The 18,570-nt window shown below is 39.4% G+C and overlaps 2 protein-coding genes across 2 annotated transcripts in view; one reads left to right on the top strand and one right to left on the bottom strand.

The window, feature by feature from the left end:
* The window catches only part of LOC134214466 (opsin Rh4), a 371,396-nt gene that overhangs the window by 148,413 nt on the left and 204,413 nt on the right, over nt 1-18,570 (bottom strand). The window lies entirely within an intron of this gene.
* LOC134214462 (uncharacterized) lies at nt 5,674-7,277 on the top strand. The gene has a single exon (XM_062693828.1). It carries the CDS (start codon nt 5,877-5,879, stop codon nt 7,206-7,208), a length of 1,332 nt encoding a protein of 443 aa, XP_062549812.1. The 5' UTR covers nt 5,674-5,876; the 3' UTR covers nt 7,209-7,277.

The raw sequence follows: 18,570 nt of genomic DNA, 5'->3' as shown, positions 1-18,570 counted from the left end.
AAAACCACTTACAGCAACCAAACGATTGTCCAAATCTTACGAGAATATTTTAAAATTGCTGTCGACAATGCACTATAGGATTTCGGGCGGTCATTAATCGAAAATGTCATGTCTTCCGAATTATTTTAAAATATTTTCTCTCCATTGTCAATACTCTAATTAAGAGAAATTCTGAATTTGAAGTCTCTAGGTGCACTAGTTCCAAAGATATAAGGTGGCAAAAGTCAGAAATGGGTAAAAAGTTAGCAAATTTTCTGAAAAATATTTTATTTTCAACTATTTATTGAAATATTTTTTAAATGTTTTTTCTTCAATGTTAATACATCATTACAAAGGTTATTGTATAAGCTTTTAAATGGTGTGCAAAAACTAATGGTTACACTGTGAAAAAAATTGAAAAAATGCGGAAGCAATATTTTTTCAAAAACGACGCTATTTTCAACTTTGATAGTGAAGAACTTTTTTTCCTCAGGAATCCCCAGGTTCTTTTATGATACACATCAAGGACAAAGCTTCGACTAAAATGTCCCGAAAGAATTTCTTGCCAGTATTTGCAATTAACAGAGTTAAGTCACTCTGATTTTTTTTTCATTTGTTTTTTACCGTGTTTTGCCTCTCTCGTACTCCAAGGTTAATGCTCATTCCAAAACGAATGTTTGATAGAAGGCCCGGAGACCCCTAGTGGTATATATCAACTAACTCAGCGCGAAGAATTGAGGTGATGTCTGTATGTGTGTGCATGCGCGTCTGTATGTATGTGCGCAAAAGAACGCAATCGCCATTTAGACACTTATTTGTGTCCGATTTTCTCGCAACAAGTTTCATTCGACGGGAAATCTAGTCCCATCGTTTCCTATTGAAAATGGGTCAGACTGAACTATGCGCTCAAAGGGTATGGTCAAAATACATTTATTGGTAATAACTTCGACTTTATTTATAACCATTTGAGCTCATTTAATTAACTTTTCAAAGGAGTAAATGAATAAGACCCCAATGCAATGCAGCACAACGGTAACGGAAGGATTTAACAGTTCGCTCATATATTTCCTGTCAAATTTTACCGTTTCCGTCGCCATTCCGCTGAAATGCGTTTGGGGCTTGAGTGGTTTGAGTCATTCTCTAAACCTAATTTTCTGAGCTATTCATTAGCTACTGATGGAGAACTAAATATGAGATTTCATAATATGTAAATATTTATAAATCTCCTGGAATCAATAATTCCCGACATGTTTATTGCAAAAGTAAAGACGAACAATATCTTAGTTAGAACGGAGCGTATGAAATTCCTGCTAGTGTTCATGAATGTCTGGCTAATGGTAGGGAAATATTTATTCACTCATCTACACTTTGAGGTTCACTGGCTGAACAACCAGCGGAAAGTCAATATAAACAGTTGAAGAAATTTAGAACTCATAATGCAAGAAAATGATCAAGAGAGGCAAATGTTGACATTTTCCTTCGTGCCTTACATGAATCAGATCCATTTTAAGCTCGATTTGGATAACGAGGAGACGTTGGAAAAAATTTTTCACTTAGTTATTCTTATGCCATGCGTAATTTTGTAATATTTGAAGATTTTCAAAAGTTCTTTATCTTCTAATACTTTAGATGAATTTATCTCATCTTCCATCGTTGATGGAATTGAAGAAAATATCATTGAAGACTTAAACCTTGACACAGAAAAAGAATGATGCTGTATATAACTTGTAGAAATCATGAAAACAAATCAAAAGTAATTCAAATAGTGTTGTTATTTAAATTAAAAGAATTTTGCTTTTCGGAAGAATGGAGCATTCTTACATTCCACAATGAATGTCCACATTTTTGAGAATATATTAATCTCATTTTTGAATAACTTGTACACGTAAAAATGTCATGGGATTGCGATTTCTAATTTGCTAATACCCTTTTTCAAAAGTTATTTTCAATTCTGATTATTTGCTTAACATTTAATGCTTTATGATCCTTCAGATCCTAGTACTTTGTCAAACAAATTGTTCTAAATACAAATTGTGAGGCATGAGAGTGAGAACAAAAAATATCACGGAATGTCATGAAATTAATGTCATTTAACATGATCGCCGCCATAATGTCCATAAATTGCTGAACTTAGTTTTTGTACAGCCCCTTCCTTCTCCTTAAGAAAACGCACGAAATTTCAACTTCCCAAATAGGTTTGCTTTGTCACGTTAATCGAACCTATGAAAAAATAATTACGTAATTCATAGACGATCCCCAAAGGGGGGGGGGGGTTGGAAATTGTATATTCATGCTATTTCGACCATACACAGCTAAAACTAAGTGGAAAATCACTTTAAAAGTCCAATTTTATTTTTGACCGCTCGCTTGTATGGGGATCCCCCATAGTGCAATGGTCACTCGATGACTTACCACAATTTTCAGATAAATGTCACTTAAGTGTTGTTGATGCTGATGATGAACACACGATGATTTACATCAAATCAATTATATGGACCGTATCATCCCGCTAGGCACGCCATAGGGACAGAAAATTTATTGGGAATGATGGCCGTCCTTGCTGATGGCTGCAGAAAATGTAGCCAACCAGAACGGTAGAAAGTGAAATTTTCTCGCAAGATTCAGACAGTTGGTTGTCCTATGAGTTTTTTGTAAAGTATGACCAGTTATACAAATATTCCACAAGCATGTCCCAAGTTAACTTTTGGGAGTTCTATCAACAATTTACTAGAAGTGTTTAAAACAAATAAATTCAAAAGTATTTCAAACTGTTTTTGCGGAAGTTTTCATGAAAGTTTCACTGCGAATTTTATGAGAAAACATCAGGAATTCCTACAAATATTTCACATATGAGTGATGTCGTATGCTGACAGGGAAGGGGTGGTTTGCTCCTCTCCTGAGGTGCAAATCTTACTGAGCGTATGTTCTCCATGTCAGGATCGGCTCACAACAGCGTCTGTTCTCCATGTTAGAGGCGGCTGATTATCGTCCGAGTGCCAGCGAGGGACTCTAAGTGAAATTGTACACCATGGTCCACCGGGAATAAGGAGGAATGGTAATCCGGAAATTTAGGGGGTTTGGTGTCAGGGCCTGCAAGCCAGCCTTTAAAAAAGCGAACAATCAACAAGAGAGTACGGACCGGAACCATCGGCGAAGACCACTGCGACGAAAAGGGACTAGCGATTGGAAACTCGGTTCGTGGAACTGCAAATCTCTCAACTTCATCGGGAGCACACGCATACTCGCCGATGTGCTCAAGGACCGTGGATTCGGCATCGTAGCGCTGCTGGAGGTTTGTTGGAAGGGATCAATGGTGCGAACGTTTAGAGGTAATCATACCATCTACCAGAGCTGCGGCAACACACACGAGCTGGGAACAGCTTTCATAGTGATGGGCGACATGCAAAGGCGCGTGATCGGGTGGTGGCCGATCAATGAAAGAATGTGCAGGTTGAGGGTCAAAGGCCGGTTCTTCAACTTCAGCATAATCAACGTCCATAGCCCACACTCCGGAAGCACTGATGATGATAAGGATATGGCCAGAATATGGCCATTCGCAGCACCTACTTCCAACACAGCCTTCCGTATCGGTACACCTGGAGATCACCACTGCAGACAGAATCACAAATCGACCTTCTGATTGATGGACGGCACTTCTCCGACATTATCGACGTCAGGACATATCGTGGCGCTAACATCGACTCTGCTCTGACCACTATCTGGTGATGGTTAAACTGCGCCCAAAACTATCCGTCATCAACAATGTTCGGTACCGACGACCGCCGCGGTACGACCTAGAGCGACTGAAGCAACCTGATGTCGCCACTGCATACGCGCCGCATCTCGAGGCAGCGTTGCCGGAAGAGGGTGAGCTCGATTGGGCCCCTCTTGAGGACTGCTGGAATACAGTCAAAGCAGCCATTAACAACGCAGCGGAGAACAACGTCGGGTATATGGGTCGAAGTCGACGGAACGATTGGTTCGACGAAGAGTGCAGACAGATTCTGGAGGAGAAGGACGCAGCGCGGGCGGTCGCGCTGCAGCAAGGTACCCGGCAGAACGTGGAACGTTTTAGACGGAAGCGGAGACAGCAAACCCACCTTTTTCAGGAGAAGAAACGCCGCCTGGAAGAAGCGGAGTGCGAGGAGATGGAACAGCTGTGCCGTTCTCAAGATACACGCAAGTTCTATCAGAAGCTCAACGCATTCCGCAAAGGCTTCGTGCCGCGAGCCGAAATGTGCCGGGATAAGGATGGGAGCATCTTGACGGACGAACGTGTGGTGATCGAAAGGTGGAAGCAGCACTACGAGGAACATCTGAATGGCGCTGAGAGTACAGGCAGTGAAAGTCAAGGCAGCGGAGGAGATGACTACGTCAGTTCAGCGGACGATGGAAGCCCCCACCTTGAGGGAAGTTAAGGATGCCATTCAACAGCTAAAGACCAATAAAGCAGCTGGTAAGGATGGTATCGGAGCTGAGCTCATCAAGATGGCCCCGGAAAAGCTGGCCACTTGCCTGCACAAACTGATAGTCAGAATCTGGGAAACCGAACAGCTACCGGAGGAGTGGAAGGAAGGGGTTATATGCCCCATCTATAAAAAAGGCGACAAGCTGGAGTGTGAGAACTTTCGAGCGATCACCAACCTTTTTTTTTAACTTTATTAGAGTGATTTTCAAGTTTTTAACAAAGTTCATCACTTAATCACCATCCTTAATGCCGCCCACTAAGTGATATCCCAGATCATCTTCCGTCGTCTGTCATCATTAGTGAATGAGTTCGTGGGAAGTTATCAAGCCGGCTTCGTTGACGGCCGCTCGACAACGGACCAGATCTTTACTGTACGGCAAATCCTTCAAAAATGCCGTGAATACCAGGTCCCAACGCACCATCTGTTCGTTGAATTCAAGGCGGCATACGACAGTATAGACCGCGTAGAGCTATGGAAAATTATGGACGAGAACAGCTTCCCTGGGAAGCTTACCAGACTGATCAAAGCAACGGTGGATGGTGTGCAAAACTGTGTGAAGATGTGTGTGTCTTGGATAAATGCGAGAAAAGCAGTATCACCACTAATTGAATTAAGTTGGTTTTTAATCCTAATAATACGTGAATTCAATTTTTTTGGATGACGAATGTTTTGTTGAGGCTGCAATAAATATATACTACCATAATCATATCATATCAAACATTTTTAAAAATTGTTTGCAGTACTTCCATTCATCATATTTCGTCATCTCTAATTCCAGAAATATAATTTTACTTCAACACGATTGTAACTGGACACATTGTTGCGTCTGAACATGACTGAGCTTGCACACGGCCCGCCTAAATGGTGACGCATGAACATGAATTGATAAGGGTTTCCGTCTCTTTTTGTAGAACATGTTCAAACAAGTGGGATCATGTTCACAACGCATGTTCCTGCATGTTTACGAGGGGTCTCGCGAAGCTTATCTGAGTTATTCGATTACATTATTTTCGTTCGGATACTTGTATCAGAACATCTTCAACTAATGACCCGGCGAAACTGACATACATTACAGAAAACAAGATTCTTGTTTATAAACAAGTCTTGCTTCGACACACCCCCCAAGCGATAATAGAGTTTTGATTTGGAACTAAAATAAAACAGCAGAGTCACGTTTTGCGTCGAAATTCTGGTGGCGAGCCGACCGGCTGACTTCCAATTGTGTAATCAAAACAAGCCACAGAAAGAATCCAACACCGATGCAAATTTACTCATGTGCGGTAAAATGTGTCTTCGTATGGCTGCGAACTTTAGAAACATGATTAGTGACTCATCATGTCGCGAGAGAGGTGGATTCCGCGAACAATCAAACGGACGCGACATGAAAAAACATGAATACCAGCAACCGTCCGCGTCCATCCGCGCCTAATGATAACGAATTATATTGCTGTCTGGTGTTGGAGTATAAATAGTCTCCGGTACGGTATCTGGCAGTATCAGAACGCAAAGATGACTTCAAACAGTAACAGCAACCCTGCTGCCAACGCCGGTCAGCAAGCCCAGTTTGTTGGAATTATTCCCGAGTACGACGCGGACACAGACGACTGGAGTGTTTATTACGAGATTCTGGAGGAGTACTTCAAAGCCAATGGGGTACCGAACAGTAGCAAGGTTTCGGTGCTGATCAGCGTGATTGGCCCGGATACATACCGATTGTTGCGAGACCTTTGCCATCCAGATTCGCCGAACAGCAAAACTTATGACGAATTGTGTGAAATGTTGGCCAAGCAGTTCCTACCAGAGATTGCGATTTTCCGTGAGAGGGCCAAGTTCTACCGAGCAGAGCAGCAACGTGGTGAGGATGTCAAAACTTGGTACGCCAGGCTGAAGAATTATTCGATGAACTGCAAATTTGGAGATCGTTTAGAGCAACTGCTGTTGGATAAGTTCATTGTTGGATTGCACCCTGGTCCGATTCAGGATCGACTTTGTGAAGAGAGAGAAAATCTGACATTAAAAAGTGCATTGGATTTGGCTGCCAATCGAGAGTCAGCTATGCAGGATGAATCCATGTTGGACAACATGGCTGATTTGAATCTGGACGACTTTCATCATAGGGGAAGAAAGCATGGAGATCGACACAATCATCGAGGACGTCATCAAGACAATGATCGTCAAGGACACGGTCACGGCCATGGGGGTCCACCACAGCATGGCCGTCATGGTCATCATGGCCACCATGGACCACCCCATCATGGACCTCACGGCCGTGAAATGCATGTTGGATTTGGGCCGCGTGGGCCTCATGGACCGCATGGACCACATGTATCGGGCCCACATCCCTTGGGCCGCCATCCTATGGGACCGATGATGATGGCACGTTTCTGTCCAAGAGGGATACACGAATTCGAAGGAATGATGGGACCTCGATGGTCCATGCGCGGCCATGAGATAAAACGTTGGGAAAAATTTTGCCGCAAGATGCAGACCCGGAGACGCAAAGCCAGTACAAGCTCAAGCAGTTCAAGCAGTAGCAGTAGCAGCTCTGACAGTGATAGCGATAATGAGGGCAAAAGGTGCAAGAAGGGACGTCGTCCACATTATGGACACAAGAAAGGTGATCGTCATGGAACATTTGGATATCATGGCGAAAAAGGATCGTGCAAAGGCCCATGGAATAAACGATGTGGAGGACGAAAGGAGCAACAGGATGTAGGTCCATGTATTCCCGAAAATACAGTGCCAGAGCTCATCGAATAAAGGACTGTATCATACATATTATCATTTTAATATCTCATCATTAGTAATGGACCAAAGAAAAAAAAAAAAAATAAAAAAAAAACTGAAAGTTATGAAAATAAATATAAAAATTATTACATTGACGAAATATGTAGAAGTTTATTGAAGAATAATATCACAACTAAATTTAACTATAAATTAAAATTTGGATTGTATAACTTAAACTTAGTTTGTATGCTTCATTCTCCTTTCCTACTCGATTTACTTCAATTTGGTGTGGCATTCATCATACTCAGTGTTAGTTTCTTGCCTTTCATTCACTCTCTTCTCTGCTATCAAATAAGGAAAACGTTAAATGCGAAGTGTTTAATTGTAGGTACAAATATGCAAATTTTAAGCATCTTGTGCATGATATACTTCTTATCTTGTTTTGTGAAAAAAAAAGACAGTACATATTACGGTGGATTCGAAAAACTATCCTCATGTATTCATGGTAGATAATCAAGATTTATTAGAATTGAAAGGCATGTTTACCTTTCTATTTACTGGTATGGTATGCAATGGCGCCGGGAATGGGTAGGACAAGAAGGAGACACGTGGATTCTTTTTCGCAAATTTCATATCAATTTGTCCATTTCGAAACATATGCTGTGCATATGCACAGCCAAGATATTTAACAAAAAAATAGTTTTCGTACGGCCGAGTTGCCGAATAATATGCAATTAATTGTAATCAAGTGTCGGTCTTTCACCGTCATTAGTCGTCTGAGTACACGCGACTGCTTACGTAAAAGGCAATCAAACTCATCAAATGCTTTAGCCAAGCAAGCCTTTGGCACAGCAGAGTGCGATTGAATTCGCATTCTATACCGTCCCGCCCAGACAGTTACTAGGGGGCATGGAGTGCGATCCTCTCGTTTAATAAACAATGTGCACTCGCTTGGCTGTGGACATACAATAGTAAAGCACATGTGGAGATTGGACAAATCAAGCATCCGAAAGATATTCAATTTGCAAGAAAGAGAGCTAACCGCGGTGGAGGTTGGTACTCGGATTCTGATGGCTTTTCCGCAAACGTGACCTTTAAGTGGTCTTGTTGTGTAGGGGTTATCACGCCTATCTAGAGAGTAGGAGGTTGAGGGTTCGTGTCCCTCCAAGACACGTGGATTCTTTTTCGCAAATTTCATATCAATTTGTCCATTTCGAAACATATGCTGTGCATATGCACAGCCAAGATATTTAACAAAAAAAAAGAAGGAGATGTCCTACGTACGAATTTTCGTGGGTGGGAGAGTCAAGGCATTGTCCTACCTCAGCATAATAATGCTGAGAACATTGTCATCGGGGTTATTATTTTAGTTGCTGTACTGTCCGGTAGGTCTGATTTGTAAGTTTACAAAAATATCATCAAATATTAGGAAGTATTATTAGTTTATATGGATTATCAGAAGTCCACGAGAAAAAGTTTCGTAGAAGCCTTAAAGGATTTATTGAAATCCTTCCTTAGCCGTTCGGTAAGATGCGCGGCTACCAAGCAAGTGGAATTTTTTTTCGCTTCATAGCAACGACGACCTGTAATTTTAAAAAGTGATGGAAAAACGAGTCGAATCGAACGGGGCCTTTTTGTTACATCATATATGCTGTAACATTTTTATACTGTGTAGACGTTGCCTCACAGGAGTTGGACAGAATGAGAGAACAGTGGCAGAATTATACCAAAATTGTGATCTTTCATCTCATTTGAATTTTGAAAAAAATTTGCCTGTTTGCCTCTAACCAAATTATAGAATGTGCAGTAGCTACCGGGCAAGAGATGTGTGGATTATTTTTTTAACACTCGAGCACGCGCACTGTTGTATTTTCTACATCACATGTGAATTTTCTGCTGTCATTTTTACCTAAGTCAAGTATCGACATGAAACCAACGTGTATTCCTCAAATCACTTATCCTCCCGCCCACAAAATGGTTTTCGATAATTTTTGACCATAATTGGGTGACCACAAGACAATTTTCTGAAGCATCCTCCGGGAATCCGATGATACGGAGTGTAGTTTTCACCACCATGTTTGGCCAAGTACTTCCAAAATTGTAAGATTCAGAAAACTGGCGTCTTTTACAATGTCGTTCAAGTGATCAAAACCATCATGATAAAGGTCAGTTTAGTTTGGAATTCATCCGCTTGGCGACGCTAATAAATGTTGTTCGGAAGGTAAGAACTATTGCGAAGAAATTTTATTTTTTTTTTATTTTGGAAAGTTTATTTTGGAATCCAACCGCTTGGCGGCGCTAGTGCATGATGAATAATATTTTAGGTGAGATATTTCAGAATCTATTGGATTTAGAAAGTTACTGCCTACTGAACAGTTGTTCGGATGATAATATTCGATATGGAACCAGAATTACTATAAAATTCATCCACTTAGCGGCGGAAGTAAATGGGGAATTGCTTGTTTTTTGAGATATTTCGCCATCTGTTGGATTTAGAAAATAACCGTCTTCTACAAAGTTGCTCGGCTGGTAAAAGTAATGTTAAAGCAGGTTTATTTAGGAATTCATCTGCTTTGTGGCGCTAGTGTATGAGCTTTTTAAATCACAATATCTATGAAATTTGGAAAGTTGTTATCTTCAACAAATATGTTCGGGTGATATAAGGCAATATTGGAGCATAAAAAAAAATTGGCGGCGCTAATGTACCGTGGAGAATCAAATTTCGGACACACTCAAACTTCGGACGCATCAATTCGTATGGGAAATTTTCTGAAATATTTCATCGAAATGTTTCGTCAAGCTGGGTAGCAAGGACTAATAGATTTAGCATGTTTTAGTATAGTTACATTCTTATAAGACATGTTAAAACAATGCAACGGAATGATTAAAAGACTGTTTGTGCTGTGCAGTGAGAATTGTTTTCAATTATTCTTCCCATTACTGTTTAATCAGGTGTCCGATGTTTGAATCTTTGTGTCCGAAGTATGAATCCAAACCAACCGGTGTCCGAGGTTTGAATCAAACAGAAGCCGGACATTTTTATAAATTGTAAACATTCTTCGAAATATCTTGCACATATTAAATACGTAGTCCAAAGATGAATACTTCACTTGATGATTACAATGGTGATTTAAACACTGTGATTAAAAATGTGAGTAACCAGGATGATTATATATCAGTAAGTGCTTAAGCGTCCGAAGTTTGAGTTTGCACGGTATAAGAAATTACATAGTAGTAAAAGTCACTGTGGAAACAGGTTTAGTTAGAAATTCAACCGCTTGGCCGTGTTAGTGTGAGAAAACACTGGTTAGAACGCAATCTGTGGCATTTAGAGAGCTAAGCTGTCGTCTTATTCAAAGTTGCTCAGATGGCTAAAGCCAGTAGAGAGACAGTTTTGATTGGGTATTCAGTTGCTTGAAAGTGGTAGTGCATGTGGAATAATTTGCTAGGTTAGATAGGTAGCAATTTGTGGACTTTAGAATGTTGTCATCCTTTTCAAAATCTTTTGCGTGGCAAAAGCCAATTTAGAAGCAGGTTTAGTTTGGAAATCAAGTGCTTGACGGCGCTGGTATATGAAGAATTCGACTAGATATTTTGCAATTAGTGAGATTTAGGAAGAGATCTTCTACAAAAATGCTAAACTTGGAGGCAATTCTGTTTGGGATTTTACCGCTTGGCAGAAATAGTGTACATATAAGAAACCACTTAATAGATTAGGAAATATGGCTTACGATTTCTACGAAGCTTTTGTGGAGCAAGACTCAGACAAATTTTATTGTTTTAAAAATTGAAATATCTTCCCCTAGATATATTCCATAGAGACAAGCGCTATCCAGTGGTTCAATTCTGTAAAAGTTTTATGCTGCACTGTACAGGATGATGATTGATGATATATCCCACTGGTTCGCATATAATGATTAGGCTATTGATTTATCGCAGACGAAAACTGAACTGATTTCTTCCGGATAAGCAGACCCCTTCTATAGGGTGATCTCGACCTTAAAATTGCCTAGCATACAAAGTATTTACGTAGAACCTTATGGAAGGTTCATGGAGTGACTTTTGCTTAAATCAGTATATACCAGCAGAGTGTAAAATAATCGAAAATTTTTGGTGAAGTCTACCTTTTTTCACTTGTCAGTTCACTTCCAGACACATTCATAATCGGCTCTGGACTGTCAATATTCGGTTGAATATTAGTCATTGAATATTTATGCACATTTTACAAATTGATAATTTATCTGAAATCTGAACACTTTTCAAATGAGTAAAGTAACTTATTACAAAGAACTGAATCTGATTTTCGTCCGTGAGGCACTTTCAACGGTAAACATCAGCATAAACAATGCTAATTACGTTGTTTCTGCACATAGTAAGCACACTCAGTGAAAGTCGAATGAATGAATCGTTGGAGTAGTCGTTTGACTATGTCATTCTATGTTTTGAATATTCATGCGATGTTTGTCAAAATTCGGACCGAAGTTGCTTCATGAAGATGAATATTTTAGGCTCTGTATGCCAGTCATCAGTCGGATTCGTCGATCTTTAAAACTAGCCAATCGATTCTGCTAACATCGTTATAAAGTCGATTGGCAAACGTGAGCATTGGAGTGTGATAGGACGGGGAAGGGTCATTTTTTTATTTTTGAACTAGCAAGTGGTTGAATATTAATTGGAACTGACACTGGCTATATAACCAAAATATAAATTCCTTATATACTAGCCCCGCCAAATGGTTGAATTCCAAACTAAGTCTGCCTCCATATTGATCACCTTCACCAATCACCTTCGGAACAACTTTGTAGATGAAATCTACTTTCTAATCCTCCCAGATTTTAAGATATCTAACCTACCAAGTTATTCCTCATACACTAGCACCGCCAGGTGAATTCAAAAATAAACTTTCCTCTATCTCAATAGTTCTCCAGTCAAACTTGTATTTTTTCTACACTAGGTTGAATTCTAAACTAATCTGTTCTCCGTTATAATGGTTTTGACCATCCGAGCAGCTTTGTAGAAGACGGCAACTTTCTATATTCTACAGATTTTGGGATATCTAACTAGACTTATAATCTTTGTACACTAGCGCAGCCTATCAGTCGAATTCCGAACTATACTAGCCTCCATCACGATGGTTTTGACCACCTGAACAACTTTGTAGAAGACAACAACTTTCTAATTCCTGTAGATATTGAAATATCCACCCCATTAAGTCATCGCACATCGCAACTAGTCAGTATTTAAGATTGACGGCCAGGATGACCCTCCTTAGCCGTGCGGTAAGACGCGCGGTTACAAAGCAAGACCATGCTGAGGGTGGCTGGGTTCGATCCCCGGTGCCGGGCCCCTGCCGACTTCCCTGGGCATAAAAGTATCATCGTGCTAGCCTCATGATATACGAATGCAAAAATGGTAACCTGGCTTTAGAAACAGTTAATAACTGTGGAAGTGCTTAATGAACATTAAGCTGCGAGGCTGGTCTGTCCCAGTGTGGGGATGTAATGCCAAAAAGAAGAAAAAGATGAAGAAGGCCAGGATGACCTGAACAACTTTGATGAATATTGTAAGCTTCTATCTCCTTAGGATTAAGAGATATAATATTAATAAACGCACAACCTAACACTGTTGTACAAAATACAACGCGCGTGTGCTCGTGTTACAAAAGCTGGCGCGCGTTCTCTAATTAACTAGTCGTGAGACAGTGAAATTGAGTAATTTTAGTGCTTGATTGATTGTGCTGGAGTGTGTGGAGTATAGGGCACTGCACGGAAAGATCTCTTTCCCTTTAGTTCTTCATAAATTTTGACATTTACTGGCCTTGCTGTTTTCCAATTTCTTTGCAGCGAGAAAGAGACAAAGCAGCTCGTGCAGTGCCCTGTACTAAAGTCGGTTTTCACGTGGCTGCCCATGATTTCATAGTTGACGTAGGTATCAACCATCCGAAATTTCAGCGAATTTGATTTATTACGCGTTTGCTGGAGTAAATCGACCGCTGCAACATCGTTACGTTGCTTGTTCCAAACCTCATTTATGTGCTTACGGGTTGAAATGTTTTAAATATGTGATGTTTGTCCCTAAATTATTCGAAATACGTGCGAAACTGCAATGGTTGTTACGTCAACTATGAAATCATGAGCAGGTGGGGGATACATTCCATGTAAATCCCAAAAACATAAAAAACGCGTTAAAAACTACTCCATTGAAAATCGATTTTGAGCAGTTTCCACGTTTTTCCGGACCTTGTTGGAAAATCTGTTGGAAAATCTGCATAAAAATAACGTTAAAGTAAATAGAAAACGTGAAGGAATGTGCAATCGAAACACATAGAGAGCGCGCGTTTTTGTTTTTTTTATGGAGTTTTGAGAGCGTGTTTGAGTGGAAATTCTTGAAGTGCAATCATTAAATTAAATATTTAGCCGACTTCCTATTTATTTCCATTCGTCTTGAAGCAAAGATTGTTGAAATAATTTTCCTTTGATTTCCATCATTTCGATTGAAAGAGTAAAGGCCCCCACGCAACACAGCGTAACGGCGACGGAAACAGCAGATTTGACAGTTAGCCCATATATTTTCTGTCGAATTTTCCGTATCCGTAGCCGTCCCGCTGAATTGCGTTTGGGTCTTAACTAGCAACTACGAAATGTACAATAATTGTTGCATATTTATTATGCTTATTGGAAACGCAATATTTTTTCTCAAAATCAATGAAATTTTTACAAATTATGTGAAGATTAATGTCAGGAAGTTCAAATTTGTTATATTTATAATTAATTATTGCTGTTCCAGTGAAAACTTTCCTCTTTCCGGTTCTATTTTTAAACTACCGCAGCTGTCACTTCATGCTTTGTCTCTGCTGTTTAGCATGGCATTCTACGATGACAGCACCAAATATCAAACTCTACATTTTCCATATTTGTCGTACTTGGAACGTCGATGCGCCTCTGCTGGTATGTAAAGTCAAATAAAACTATAGTAATGAAGTTCCCTCCAAGTCAATCATAAATGAATGTACATATTAAGCTTTCATGAAATAATTTGCTCCAAGTAGCACGCACTCATAATGCTTACCCATCAAACCTTACGGAGTATAATTTGTCGTGAGATCCTAGGTCGTGAGTTCAAAGCCAGCTTTAGACAGATCCTTCCCAATTTCCATATTCATGGTGCTCACCTACTTATGTGAAGCCTATATATTAGTCTGTTGCATCTCTTAAGTAGATCGATTAACATTATCTTTAGAACCTAAGGCTTTTCCGAACTCTTTAGCTACTTTCATAGTTGAGGTTGAGATACGCCCAGCCGGAAGAAGCAGTGTTCATAACATTGGACTAGTGATGGACGGATGATTTAAATCCTCATTGCTAACTTGTTTGCCTTATTACGGTGTACTCCGTTTCTAACATGGCGGTTCTTTTAAACAATTTTGACAATTAGTCATATCTTCGCTAACACCTCATAAATGATTGAATTTAAACAATATACAATGCGATTTAAACTGGAAAAGCCCGTTTTTGCCATAATTGCTCATTCGCCTTTTTTCCTATGAGCAATAGACTGAGTGAGTAATCGTTAGATAAGATAAAACATTATGACTATAGGTGTTCTTTTGTTTTGTTAGTTTTCACCAGTGGCATCGGGAGTGACTAGTCAGACAAGTGGGATATATAAGTTAGTGGATTTGGAATGATTGCATTTTGGCTGTTACGTCCTTTTCTAAATGTTGATTTTGGAATTTTTGTCCTGTACTTATACACGTGTTGGAACGTGGATTCTTCTCTGGTTTTCAGTATTTGGGAATGAGAGCCAAAACCTACGTGCTAGGTTTATTATTTGTCGGATCATTTTTAGAAGAAAAACTGAAATCATGCAAATAAATGGCTGTTTGAGTGTAGACTTCAACATACTATTTTTTTAAACTTATATCATCACGAAAAAGTAACTATTTTCTGACATTCAGGTATTCTGTTTTGAAGCTTAAGACCATCAGTTGTTGTGAGTTGAGTTTATCCTGACATTCACAAGAAAGGATAATGTTGATGTTATTGGTATTAAATTAATACATTCACATTCGCTGCCACTTATAATTTTCGTAGTTTTATTTATGTACTCAGTTTTCCTCACTGTATCATTTCAGAACAACTAATGCCGATGGTTTTACAAAAACTGACATACGATATGTCATTTGGAACAATCAATGAAGTAGTTTTGGAATGCGCTACACCCCACGCGCGCTTGATGACTTCTATATAATCGGCAACGAAGTGAATCATTTTGGGCTACTGCTGAAATGCCTCAAACAAAGCTAAAGTAATAATAATCAAGGTCACACTGGCGGCGCCAGAGCAGTAGAATGCTAGAATGTACCGCCAGCTATCAAGGAACAAGCGGCCACCTTGCCTGTAATGGAACTCCCAGGAATGTACCAGAGATATAACCTATACCTGCTGGACTATATTTTGTAGTCCTATACCTGAACGGAAATACTTGTTCAGTGCCCTACCCTCACCCTTTTGTTTCACGACATGATGAAACCAGCCAGATGCCTATTCGGAGGCAGTCGGATTGAAAAGAGCCAGCAACGTGGTACAGATGCTAAGATGTTGATAAGACATGCTGAATAATAATTCGTTTGAGGTATAAACGTGAAGATTGTTTAAAACCATTAACTTCGACTAAATTCGTTATGATGTTGCATCCCAAACCGTTTCTGGATCAACTTTGTGAAAAAGTGAAACTAAATCTGATGCTGAATATCAAGAGAGCCAAACAAAAAGAGATTAGAAACTGAAGTGAAATATTGTCGCAGTCGTCGCGGCATTTTTTGCTGGTAAGGTTACTGCCCATAAAAGCATGATTGTCCCATAGATAAGAAGTCAAGCAAATATGGGAAGCTATGCCTGCAGTGGCAGAATAGGATGGCATGAAAATATCAAACACAAAAAGAGTCGCAGTGACAATCTCCTCTTTATCTATAACAGGATGAAAATGTGGTGACCAACACGACCATAAAGGTGCAACAGTAGGTGGTGTCCTCGATTAACTCATGATTGAGAATACCGTACTATAGCTTCTGGGAGTCTCAGGTCTTGCATTCAGTTGCGTATATGTTGTGCCTTTTTAACCAGATAAACGAAAAAGCAAACTAAAAACAAAATGGAAAAGTTCATTGTATTCTTTGAATTGAGATATCACACTACCACCGAACCCGGACTCTCCACTATTAGTTTTAAATTGTTATCGAATCAAGGTTCAAAAGAAATACGTGAAGAAATCTCTATATATAAAAATAAGTTTTCCTCAAATTCTCCAATCACATCGGCGATTCAAATCATGCGTGAGTCAAATCCCATCAGAATCAAGACCCAGAGAATCACTCATGATTCGAATAGCGATTTGCATCTTCTTCTTCTTTTTCTTATTGGCATTACATCCCCACCACACTGGGACAGAGCCGCCTCGCAGCTTAGTGTTCATTAAGCACTTCCACAGTAATTAACTGCGAGGTTTCTAAGCCAGGTTACCATTTTTGCATTCGTATATCATGAGGCTATGATACTTTTATGCCCAGGGAAGTTGAGACAATTTCCAATCCAAAAATTGCCTAGACCGGCACCGGAAAGCGAACCCAGCCATCCTCAACATGGTCTTGCTTTGTAGCCGCGCGTCTTACCGCACGGCTAAGGAGGGCGATTTGCATCATTGCATGCTTTTTACGTGTTCTTTTTGTAGAATGCATTGAATTAACTTTTTTAGCTTAAAATCAATGGTTAATAAATCCATATGTAAACAAAACATACGCCTCGATTGAGTTTTGATGCTTTTTAAAGCGAAATCACTTTTCGGCGAATGAGCGAAGCAATGCGCCGAGAGACTCAAGTACAGAACCGCAAGCGAGTTAGCTCGTGCATGGAGCCTTGATGATTGAGATTTGAGTATGATTCTACCAACACTGTTTCATTTCCTTTGAGGCAATATATCTTCAAACGGATGGACCGATTTGCAAAATTTTCTCACTGATCGCTTCATATTGGGATTAACTGCGTTTATATGTACTTTAAGATTTTATCAATTTGATGGGGAAAGTAGAAAAATTGTCCGAATGCAACGGTTTCGTGATTTATGAGGCATGCCATCAAACTCGAACTGAAATCGATTTAGATAGCGACGCTACAATCAACTAAATGATGATCGAAAATAAAACCTGAGCGAGATCGGACAGGCTCTCCTAGTATAAAATAATTTCCTTATGAAATTGAGGAGAAAACGAAAGATTTTCAGGAAATTTCCCCCGAGACATTTTAAAGAGTTTCAATTCAGATGAATTTCTTATTGCACGGAATTTTAAAAGAATTTGGCATAGAAATTCCAAAGCATTTCTCGTAAATATGCGTGAGAATTTCCGAAGAATGTCCCTTATAAATGCAGAAGATTTTCTCATTGAAAAATCAGAAAATCGTTTGATATCCAGATATTTACGTTGACAGGCATCCAAAGACTACCGAACGTCTCGGTCAGTATCCACGTCTACTGATATATCGCGTGTACTTGTCTAGATCCACATTCCAATCGATCCTATTAGGATACCATATCCTCCCTTAACGGAGAATGTTGATAAGTCTTTCTTACAATATTTTCTATTTTGTATCTAACTAATCGTTCTATTGTTATGATCATGTAAAAGAACATGTTGATGGCTTACTTAGAAAGTTTACTTTTGTTAGATAATTCATTTTTCTATTATCGGTCCTCTCAGAACCTCAATGAAGTAAAAAATTTGATCTAAGCATTGCGAATTTTTCCACCAACTAGACTCTTATGACAAAAAATTCGTCGTACTCCGATTTGGATCATTGGAACAAATTGTAAAGAGAATGCCAAATGATGAAACGGCTGTCCTTCAGGAACTTTTGAACCGAACAGACAATAATTTCATCCCTCTTTCGCTCACAAGCATATATAAAATGAATAAAGAGCCATTTTTTAGAAGGCCCAAATAAACTTTTTAATTTGCCATTTTCTTTCCTAAAGTGCGATTTCAGACCTTTCTTATGTGATTCAATATCTTCCCTAATGCACGAGAAATGCATCATCACTGCTAAATGGATTAATTCGAGCTTTTTAGTGCCTTCCGGTCATAAGAATAAATCAATTATTACTTTTATTAAAATTTAGGTGGTTCTAGAAAACTACTAGTTGAGTTTCCAAGGGTGCCCACAAACGAACCACAAAATTGAAATGTCTAAAAATTTCAAATTTGCAAAATTTTCAATAAAATTTTTCAAATCGACGGAATCAATATGCGTAATTTCTTCGCCGGTAGTATACACTTATTTGAACTTGAACTTATACCGCGATTCGCACAGCCGAGCCTCAGTCAACATGTTTTTTGTTGGGA

This window comes from Armigeres subalbatus, chromosome 2 (genome assembly GCF_024139115.2).
Source record: "Armigeres subalbatus isolate Guangzhou_Male chromosome 2, GZ_Asu_2, whole genome shotgun sequence".
NCBI classification, from domain to species: Eukaryota; Metazoa; Arthropoda; class Insecta; order Diptera; family Culicidae; genus Armigeres; species Armigeres subalbatus.
This window is presented reverse-complemented; position numbering and strand designations above follow the sequence as displayed.